Raw genomic sequence first — 11,903 nt, forward strand, 5'->3', positions numbered from 1 at the left:
CGCCGGAACATACAGCGTGTTTCCCATGAAAACCCACAAGTACTCTCAGAATCTTGACTTTATTGTCTTGAGAAAGATACGCAAGTCCATAAGCGACTCTAAGAGAATTACTGTAACTTTTCAGTACACAATTAATCTTGATTTGGCTTATGGATTTGCGTATCATTCTCAGAACAATGACTGGAGTATATAGCAGAAAACCACCGTTGTGACTTTGACTGTTATTGGACATCATCAATGATTTGGCTTGGTTGTGGTTGAGGTTGAAGTGTGTTGGTGATAATGGAGTTACAAGATTTGAAAACGCATCTGAATCGGATTGAAATGCTTTCACCGTTAGGCTTAGGTTTGCGGCAGAAAGAAGGGACCAAGTTTAGGTTTAGGTTTAGGTTTAGGCTTGAGTTAAGAGTGTAAAATGATGGAGATTAGTCGCAACTAAATGTATAAATAAAGCAACTTTTGGTAAATACTATAATAACCGATCAGTGATACACGTGGTGGACGCAGATCAAATGGATATATTTTCAGGATGAGGAATTCTGAAATGGTTTGCCACGTGGCGAACAAAGAGCAGAATACTGGTATCTCAACGGCTAGAAATTCAGTAGAGAGAGAGAGAGAGCAGTGTAGACGCATTGAATGGGTTAATTGCAAAATCACAATTCAGCCATTTTTACTTCATTGGACCATTGGCCTGGATCATCTAGTAATGGCCAATATCTGTCACCAGAAACATTAATGCTTCTTTAGCGGATTTTTAAAAAAAATAACTATAAAATCTAGATAATATCATTAGTTAGGAAATGTTTCAAACTAATTTGATTTCTAACAATTCGAGTTCAGAGGACTCGATTTTTGGGTTATAAAATTGAGTATATTATACTCGAGTTTCTTGTTTTGCCAGCAGCTGAGGTGGCCAGAGTGTCCACATAGGCCAGAAATCGAGTTCATTGGACTCGTTTTGTAAGCCTAGAAATCGAGTTCATTGGACTCGGTTTGTAAGCCAAGAAACCGAGTTCATTGAACTCGATTTTTATACATACAAATCGAGTCCTCTGAACTCGGTTTGCAAGCCTAGAAACCGAGTTCATTGGACTCGGTTTGATTTAAAGGAAATCGAGTCCATTGTACTTGGTTTCCTTTCGGTCCATGTGTCCATCATCGCACGCACTCAAAAAAACTAAGTTCAAAAAACACACAGTTCTCTCACTCTCATTCCCTCTCAGTCTCAGTCAGTCTCTCTCTCACTCTCACACTCTCATTCCCTCTCGCTCCATAGCCGTCACTCTCCCTCTCACTCTCATTCCCTCTCGCTCCCGTCGCTCCATCTCCGCCTCGCTCAGTCTTTCTTCCTTAGTGGTTGGCTCCGACTACCTCACAAAAGTAAGGATTCTCTCTTTTTTCTGGGTTTATTGGTAATGGAGGCATGCATTGTACTTGATATTTGGGGGGTGCAGAGTTTGCTGCAAATACTATATCTAATACTGTGAGGCATTTGTAACTTTGTATAACCAAATTTATGTGAGGAAATGATTTGTTCAATTCAAGGAAAATGTAGGATTTTGATTATGGTCATCTAGCTGGCCTTTAACAAAATGTGCTCAATGGATTTTGATTTTGTAGAGCTTTTTTTATTTTGATTTTGATTATGGTCATCTATCTGTGAACTACTTGTAGTCGTCCATCATCATCTCTAGGCCAGTTTGCAATTGCATTTTGAATACCCTTATGTTGGTCAGAAATTATGCAGATGTCCTTATCTGCTATCACATCCCCCAGTGAATTCTTGAGGCGTTCTAAAAACCACCCCCAACTAGGCCCTGACTCTTTGTAGACAACGGCAAAGGCGAGAGGCAAAACCTTGTTGTTGGCATCGGTGGCCATTACAATCAACAACACCCCTCAATATTTACCATACAAATGGGTCCCATCAATACTGATCACTGGCTTACAATGTCTGAATCCTTCAATGCATGGAGCGAAAGCCCAAAATACATAGCGCAATATTGTATCACCGAACTCGTCCCTAAGTATGGTGTGACACCAGAATCGGGTGCCAGGTTCTTGATCCTAGTATGCCAACAATAACTTTCTCAACCTTTGGTAAGACTCTTCCCAATCCTCGAATATCTTTGCAATAGCTCGTTGTTTCGCATCCCATATCTTATAGTAAGAAAGCTTATGCCCATAATACTTCCCTTTATTGAAATCTCTGAGGTGATAAATTGTTGCCGTGTTTTTTTTCTTGCAACAATGGAATAAATTCTGCTACAAGAAAATTACAATCCATCATTCTACCATCAAGGGCCGTGGCAAGGGGCATACAACTGTGAGGACCCCTATAATATGTGACCATCCATAGTCCGAGTTCAAGCTTTGCGACTGCCCTAACGTACCACATGCATGATTCATCGCCGCATTTCATAGACAGTCTACTTTTGGTTGACCTATTAGTCATAATGTTTCTGTTATGCTTTGCGGCGTAAATTGTTAATACAAGTTTCACCGCCTCTTTATTCGCAAAAATTAACCCTTTCGCAAAATTCATGTTCGCATTCCAAGAAGAACCAAATGCTTGCTGAACAACTTCAAGATCAACCATATTTTCCCAAGTATTTTCATAAAATGATGAGGCAGGAGGTTCATAAACGGGGGTCGTATTTGTAACATGCTGAACTCTAACATTAGCATCCGCATCATCTTCATCACATTCAGCCATATCATCAACATGAGGAATGGGAGTAATTTCATGGTCATCAACACCCCTGTCAAAGTCTCCATCGTCAATCCTCTCTTCGTACTCATCTCTATCATCATGATCTTCCCCAAAATAGTCTTTGTCTTCATCTTCAACTACTGGAACTGTAGAAGATTCACCTCGATGTGTACAAAATTGATCTTCATATCTATTTTTAGGTTCGCTCTCAATTGTTGCTGGTGTCTCTTGAAAATGGGGTGTATAGCCTCCCAATATGGTGCATTGATCATCTAGGATTGTAAACTGTAGAGATGTAATTGTTTGTACAATTTCTTCCTCTACGCCGACTTCCGCACGCGGCTTCAAAGTGGCGTACAACTCAAAATCTGCTGCTTGTTCCCATTTCTACATCTTACTAAACATGAATTTCACATGTTTGTCCTCTGTTATCGCCATATATCTATAATTAATGTATTGATTGAGGACTTCATATGGAGAACGGAAATTAATATGTATGTCATGCAAAGCAGGGTTCAGTTGCAACTTTTCCATAATTTTTACTTTCAGCTCATTCAGGGTCTTTAGCTTACGGCATATCATCATATAGCAACACTGGATACCCGGACCTTGAAATGAGAATCCATCATAAGGGTTGGCATTGCTAAGAGGTCCACCGTAGTATATATTTATATGGATCATTGTCAACCTATAGATCATCAAGTGTAATTGTGTTAGTGACAAATTTATAACGCTCAATCAACATCAATCACAAAACTTTGTGTATGAAATGCCAACAATACTAACCTCAACCAAATTTGAATATACTCACCTTTAGTAATCTTACAAAAATAGTCATTACCAATTTCATATTCTTTAAAAATTCCAAATCATTCTAGGGGCATGACTTTCAAAACCCATTCAAATAAGTTATGATGAACAAAAATATTATATACCAACCAGTTATCCATTGAAATCTCTATTACAAATCTTAAACAAATATATCTTGAAATAATTTATGGTAAAAAGACTACTATCTTAGGGATCAAACTCATAATCCACTTCATATCCATGATAAAGACCTAAAAGTACTAAATATTCCTAACAATTGATCACAATATTTAGTACTAAATATTCCCAATAACTAATCACAATATTAATTTTTTTTTAAAACTTAGCATATTATCACAATATTTACACTAACAAACAAAACAAATATTCCCATATGTTGTAATAACATAATAATCACAATATTTGGTACTAAATATTCCCAATAAGCACAATATTAATTTTTTTTTAAAAAACTTAGCAAATAATTTAATCACAATATTTACACTAACAAAAAAAAATTTCCCAATATGTTGTAATTTAATCACAATTATTTACTAAATATTCCCAATAATTAATTATAATATTACTAGTCATTATAGATAATTTTTCTTAAGTAGATTCATGATCTTATATAAATGTGTCCTAATATTAATTTCAAAAAAAAAAAAAAAAAACTAGCAAATAATCACAATATACTAACAAATAAATTAATCACAATATTTACACTAACAAATATAAAAAACAATACTTTTCCTAATATGTTCTAAATTTTTCTTAAAAAAAAAAACTAGCAAATAATCACAATATTGTAAAAACATTACTTGAGAGTGTTGTGTGAGATGAGTGTTGTGAGATGAGTGTTCTGTGAGTGCAAGTGAGTTTAAGAAAGTTGTTTCATAGAGCTGAGTTTCTGAAGAGAATAGAGCTGAGTTTCTGAAGAGAATATAGAGCTGAAGCTGTGAGACCCCACGGTAAGGAGGAAAACAGGCCCCAGCTAGGACCCACGGCAACACGTGGAGGGCTGGGGACTATTCATGAAAATCAAGTCCTCTAGACTCAATTTGGGGTACGCCCATGTGACCATTGCTGCTGTGGGATGAGACTGATGAGACTAGGAAACTGAGTTCAGAGGACTCAATTTATATGTATAAGAGGACTCGATTTGGGGTACGCCCACGTGACCATTACTGCTGTGGGATGAGACTGATGAGACTAGGAAACCGAGTTTAGAAGACTCGATTTATATGTATAAAAATCAAGTCCAATGAACTCGATTTCTGGCCTACGTGGACGATTTGGCCACCTCAGCTGCTGGCAAAATAATAAAATAACAACCCGGAAATCGAGTCCTCTGGACTCGAATTGTTAGAAACCAAATTACTTTGAAACGTTTCCTAACTAATGATATTGTTTGAGTTTTGTAGTTATTTTCTAAAAAATCCCTACTTTAGCCCATTACCTAACACGCAAGCCCATCACGAGATTATTTCTTTTCGAATTTATCAATTATATAAATATGTATCACCTAACATTCTGACCTCCCCTGTTTGATTTACATTTTTCCTCGTCTAATTGTTTATTCTTGCATTATTTCCATTTTATTTCATTTTGCTCTATTAGATAAATATATTTAAGATCCCTCAGTTCATATTGTCTTATTGGACTCGTAGTCTCACCTTTAGTTAAATCACTACTTATACTTCATAGATTGATTAAGATGCAACTTTATTCTTGCTGGATTAATTGAATGAATCCTAAACGTACTTAAAAAAGTCTCATTGGAAGTTTGTTTATTGTTATTAGAATTGGTCCCTCAAGCTCATCTGAGTCTTGCTAGAAGTGGGCTTGCCTGTTCTTCTCTCTCTCCTCGTCTGAGAGGAGGGAGCAATACTCTTGGACTACAAAATAACTACTCCCCATTAACAACTAAAAGATAACTTTTTAAGAGGTTGGATTTGAGGGGTAAATTTCATTAAAAGACCAATTTACCCATCTCCAAAACAAACAATTGAGGGGTAAATTAGTTTTTTAATGCTAAATTTCATTTGAGTTCAGGAGTCAATCATGCATTTTGAAATATGTAATTTGCCCTAAAATATAAAGGCATATTTGGTAAAAGGTTTCATGCTTTTGTTTTCAAAATTATGTGAAAACAATTTTTAAAAAATTAGGTTGAAAAACTATTTTCAAAAAATACATAATGCAAAAATTTGTATTTATCACCATGTTTTCAAATTTGTTTTTTAAGAACCAAGAACACAAAGATTGTCTAACAAGAATTATGCTTGGAGAGAGGTTAAGGCTTTAGTCAGCAATTTTTTAGAAAAAGTGGACTCTTTTGACAAAAACGAATCTACACAAAGATTTCCTACATATAAAGAGAGCTTATAGTTTGTAGGGAGTCTTTTGGCTGAATATTGCTAAATTTGAAGTTAATTTGTGTTATAGGTATTGTTTCAACTTATTTAGGAATCTGAGGAAAGAGAGTGAATTTCGGCAATACCATTGCCGAAATTCAACAAAAGTAGGAGAGAGAAATTTTTGATTTTCGGCAACACCATCACCGAAATAGGAGGAAAAATTTTTTATTTTTTTTCCCTCCTATTTCGGCAATGCCATTGCCACATTTCACTTTTTTTTTTTTTTTTAAGAAATGATATGTGCACACAATTTTTACAATATTTTTATAACATTTTTACAACAAATCACAGGTAATTAGTTATTATTAGTTAAAATTTGAATTTAACACTGAGATTACTTTTTTAATTCAACAAATATAACATGCCACTTAAAATTTGTTGTAAAAATATTGTAAAAATCGTGTGCACATATCATTTCTTAAATATAAAAAAATAAAAAAAATAAAAAAAAAAGTGAAATGTGGCAATGGCATTGCCGAAATAGGAGCGAAAATTAATTTTCCCTCCTATTTCGGCAATGCCATTGCCACATTTCACTTTTTTTTTTTTTTTTTTTTTTTTTTTAAGAAATGATATGTGCACACGATTTTTACAATATTTTTACAACAAATTTTAAGTGGCAGGTTATATTTGTTGGATTAAAAAAATAATCTCAGTGTTAAATTCAAATTTTAACTAATAATAACTAATTACCTGTGATTTGTTGTAAAAATGTTGTAAAAATATTGTAAAAATTGTGTGCACATATCATTTCTTAAAAAAAAAAAGTGAAATGTGGCAATGGCATTGCCGAAATAGGAGGGAAAAAAATAAAAAATTTTCCCTCCTATTTCGGTGATGGTGTTGCCGAAAATCAAAAATTTCTCTCTCCTACTTTTGTTGAATTTCGGCAATGGTATTGCCGAAATTCACTCTCTTTCCTCAGATTCCTAAATAAGTTGAAACAGTACCTATAACACAAATTAATTTCAAATTTAGCAATATTCAGCCAAAAGACTCGTTTGCAGGCGTAATTTTCTCGACAAACAAATAAAAGGTAGAGAGGGAAAAATTGTTATTTTATCAACAAACAAAGGAAAAATAGTATGAGAGAGAGAGGGAACATGAAGAGAGAGAAGCAATGGTTTTGTCAATGAAATACTCATCGACTGAGGTCCGGAAACACCCCTTCGAGACCCTCCTTTGTCATGCGATGATGAGAAACAAGAGAGCAAAAATGTTGTTGGAGTATCTGTGAATGAAAGAGACAGATAAGGTGAAATGAGGAGTTATTAAGTTAGGCGAGTAACTCAGTTAGGTGAGTAACTGGTTCGACACTGTTGATCCAGTTACTCACCTAACTTCATAACTCCTCACTTCACCAAACTTCATCAGTAGGGAGAGAGAGTCGTTGTTTTTCAAGTTCTGAAATTTTCAAAATAAATGCTTTTAACACTGTATTTTGGAAACTGTATTCTACAAACGATATTCACAATACTCTTAATAAACACATGATTTAAAAGTGTGACTCACCATTGTCGGCTTTTGAAAAACTAAAAACATTTTTTAAACTCTATTACCACACAACCCCTAAGTTAACTTTAATCCTTTTGGTTCACTTTAAACAAATAAGCTACTAAAAACTATAAGATACCGGACAGGCATGGGAAGCAATCAAGATTGACAAGCAAGATATGAACATTTAGCAATTGAAGGATCACCATTTAGAGAATTTTATGTGAATCACTTGTAGATTGGTTCGGTCATATTCTATGAAAGCAAAATTTGACAGTAGCTTCCTTACATATTAGGGTAATATATAGATCTATTTCGATCTTCACATCATGTCTCCGGTATCCTCTACAATCTTTACCCTATTAATCCCAAAGCCAGCTTCTCAAAAAATAAAAAATAAATAAAATATATATATTCCAAATCTCTAATGAGCAATGAGCTCTATTCTCATTCTCATTTGTTGTAAACGTGCACAGCACTTTTAGCATGCAACTTTATCATATATATATATATATATATATATATAAGCCATCAAAATTAGAAAGAAGTTTCCCCTAAGTTAGCACTCTTCTAAGCCTCAAATGCAGCAAAGATATTCAGTTTTCATGAACCATTCCTTCTCAGTGGTTCATCAATTTTAAAAGAAAATCACTTTTTCCTTACTCTACATTAGCCAAGTAGTTCCTATCTCATTTCTATATCTATCATTTAAAACTTAAAAGCCACAGAGATGGAGCTTCCTTCAAGATGGCCTGTTCATCCCTCACCTCTCAGTGGTTCATCAATTTTAAAAGAAAATCACTCTTTCCTTACTCTACATTAGCCAAGTAGTGCCTATCTCATTTCTATATCTATCATTTAAAACTTAAAAGCCACAGAGATGGTGCTTCCTTCAAGATGGCCTGTTCATCCCTCACCTCTCATAAACCAGGTTGTATCGGGTTCAGTCTGACCATCACACTGACAGCAAGAGTGACATAAAAGATATCTCCAACTAACAGATCAAGACATTTTTCTTCAGACTAGCTTCCCTAAATGACACAATCAGAAACTATAATCTCTGATGCTGATTGATTGACGTTACAATTTACAGCATTACATGAAGATGGCATCTTTAAGATGGATTGTTCATTCCTTGTCTCTCATAAGCTAGGTAGTAAAGAGGTTCTGATGACACCGACTGCAAGGGTGATGTAATTTGTTCTTGGTAGAGGTCCCTGTCTGCTAAACCATATCAAGAGCAATGACAACAAAAGTAGAATTTTGTCGAAAGCAATCTCTATGCCTTTAAGCAATCAAAAATTATCGGACAACTTGTAACAATAAACAGGCAGAAGTATACTTTTATGATGTGAATTGTGATGAACAACAGTTACGTAGCTCATATAGAATTTCATTATTAAAAAAAAAAAAAAAAAAAAAAAGCATGGTTCATACAGTTTACTTAATCATTCTCATTGCCCTCTAACCACCAAGTAAAAATTTGTGATTTTAATTTCTTTATGCAGACCCTAGTGACTCCAACTAACTGTTTATCTCTACAGGAAGAAACGTGACTGTTTCAAGTAGGCCAATACTGGCCAACTCCCAGCGGTATCATTAACCACAGTCAACATATATATCATAAAGAGATCTTTAGTCAGCTAAGGAACATATCAAAAATCTTTATGACCATTGGAATGTAGGGCAGTGGCTCCCCCAAAATGTTCAATACTGAAAGGACTTTTGACTTTACATTTTTGCTATTATTATCATTGCCATTGGAGAGTAATGACTAGTGAGACAGACAAGGAACCAAACTAAGAGAGGAAACAATAAATGGAGGAAGGAGTAGGTATGCATTTTTGGTTTCTCTAAAAATGAAGCCTAGATATAGCCAACAAATAGAAGACAAAATAAGTATCAGTTCTTCTTTCATTACCAACCTTGTCTCTCCTCTCCTAAGTATATATTCTAGCTACCATGCCCTTTCATCTCTTCTGACCACCCTCCATTAACATACCCTTAAAGTAGAGAATGGAATTAAACAAAAATTGCTAGTGTCAGTAATGAAGAAAGAAAATTAATAGGGGAGTTGTCCTAAGATGTATGATCAAGAAGTCCGTACTAGAAAAGAAGTTGCATTTTGGTAAACAACACTATCGACACACCCAATTTCACACAATTTCACAACTTGCTGATACTGTCGATTGTGTAGTGGCCCACCACTCACAGTCGAGTCGTCCTTCAGCGTGTTGTGAAATTGGATGTGTCCCTAGATATTTTTTTCTTTGGTTATTATCAAACTTCTTTGAGGAAAGTTATGGAACTTCTAATATGTGGCTAGGCATACACATTACAATAATTAACAAGTTTGATCAATATGTCTGCGATTTTCCTTCTTCCACTTTCCTTTTTTTCTTAAAAAAGATTGTTTCCAATTATGGTATGGTTTTGACACAAACAAGAATCAGGCAAAAATATTTATGGAAACATTTCAAAACTTTCAAGTGAGAACCTGACATAAATACAAGCCACTCTGAAAAAGCTAAAGCATTAATACTTATGATGATTTATAACAAAGTATATTGGAGAAACCGTTCATAAAGTTTTTCCTATTTTTATATGAATCTTCAACTACGCAATTGATATGATCTAACATCAGATCCAAAGAATCAAAAATAAATTCAAAAACGAAATCAGCTAACATTAATCGAAGAAATTATGCAATCGGCAAATGTAAAATCCAAGCAAATTTGAGTAAATAAAACCAGATGATCGGAACTCAAGCAAGGCCTTTTTCGAAGTTAATAAAACCCGACGACTCTGAAATTAACAAAAGCGAAGAAAGTACAGCACCGACCAAAATTTACATAGCCAAAAAATAAAAGGAAAACGAAATCGAAGCTTTCAGTTACCCAGTCAAAGAACCGAAGATCAGTGTGAATCTAGAACAGCGATCAAAGAGCTCCGAATCCGAAACCGAGAGCAGAAAATTAAGCGGCGCCGGCGGCGGATCGGCGGTAGAGCTTGCCGAAGACGTGGAGCGCGGTGACGAAGCCGATGAAGCAGAGGCTCATGACGAGCACGACGGTCGGCGAGATCTTCAGGCCGGGAGCGTCGTCGGTGTAGAACCTCAGCATGTTGCCGCCGGAGCCGGCGCCGCCTCCGATCCCGCCGGAGCTGGCGTTGGTGGAAGCGGACCCTCCGCCTAGCCGACGTCGCCTCATTCCGGCCGTCGCGGCTGCAGAGCCGCGCGGAGCCACTACGCCGGGCCTAGAGGTCGAGGAGGACGATGATTGGGACTGTGATGTGCCTCGCGCCATTGTTACGAAACGAGCAAACCAAGAAGAGAGTGAGAGTTGTTGAGATTTGAGAAATGAAGGATAAAGTCTTTTACGAATATGTGAAGATCTGGATATGTATGGGATTACAACCTTATAATAATAATATAAAGAGCTTGAATTCAGTGAGGTAGATAGACAGGAAATAAGTTATGCAGTGAATAAAGATCGGAAAGGACGTTAGGTGGTTTTGTTTTGCTACCCGCGACCGCGACTTGGCTATATAATAAGTTGTACAGTTTGTTAGATCATTATCACAACAATAAGATTTTCTTTTTCTTTTATACTAGTTTAGCAGTTACAAGAATAATGGAGAACAAAGCATGTTTGGGAGTCCATAAAAGAATGAAATAAAATGATTATAAGGGAATGAAAATGAATGAAATTGAATGGAATATATTTAACTAAGGAAAAATAGTGGAATAGAATGAAATTAAGTCATCTTAATTGAATGTTTTAAAATAAAGGAATGAAAATGAATAAAATGTAAGTAATCTTGTTTGAGAGTAACATAGAGGAAATGAAATTGAATCATTTTATGATAATATTACTATTAGACCTCTATTTTAAAATAAATGGTTAAATATATAGGGGTATTTTGGAAGTTTTAATAAAAAATTCATTAAATCTAATTTCATTCCCTCTCATTCCTCCTAATTTCAAGGGGAATGAAAATTTAAGGTTTTAAGAGAATAGAGAGGAATGACTGTACCCTCCTACCTATTTCATTCCCTCCCACTTAAACTCTCAAATAAAGGAATGAACTTTCCATTCCCTCCATTAAAACTCCAAAAACAAAATAAAGGCAGAATATTATAAAATTATTCTTTTCATTCCTTTCTGTAGGGGCTCGAGCCCCTGAACTGTGAATGCCCCACGTCAAGGCCCAACACTAAAAAGGTGCCCATGTGGCTAAAGCCTATTGCAAAGAGGTTGGCCCATATGGCTAAAGTCAGACACGGAGGAGATGAAATTAGAATGCTAGCAAAAAAGCCAAGTCCTCGGTAGTATAGAGTTATGCCTAGGTCAAGCTGGGCCCAACACTAACAAACCAGCCAAAGGAGAGACCGAGGGAGAGCAACCATCTAAGGTTAGGACCGAGCAATGACTAGTAACTTTGGGGAGTCCGTCGCCTAACAC

At 35.7% G+C, this 11,903-nt stretch overlaps 1 protein-coding gene across 1 annotated transcript; it reads right to left on the reverse strand.

Annotated features, from left to right (window-relative positions):
* Positions 1-10,101: 10,101 nt before the first annotated feature.
* On the reverse strand, positions 10,102-10,974 carry LOC115983761 (protein transport protein Sec61 subunit beta). The gene has a single exon (XM_031106529.1). It carries the CDS (start codon positions 10,743-10,745, stop codon positions 10,416-10,418), a length of 330 nt encoding a protein of 109 aa, XP_030962389.1. The 5' UTR covers positions 10,746-10,974; the 3' UTR covers positions 10,102-10,415.
* Between the last annotated feature and the right edge of the window lie 929 nt (positions 10,975-11,903).

This window comes from Quercus lobata, chromosome 1, assembly GCF_001633185.2.
Source record: "Quercus lobata isolate SW786 chromosome 1, ValleyOak3.0 Primary Assembly, whole genome shotgun sequence".
Taxonomy (NCBI): Eukaryota; Viridiplantae; Streptophyta; class Magnoliopsida; order Fagales; family Fagaceae; genus Quercus; species Quercus lobata.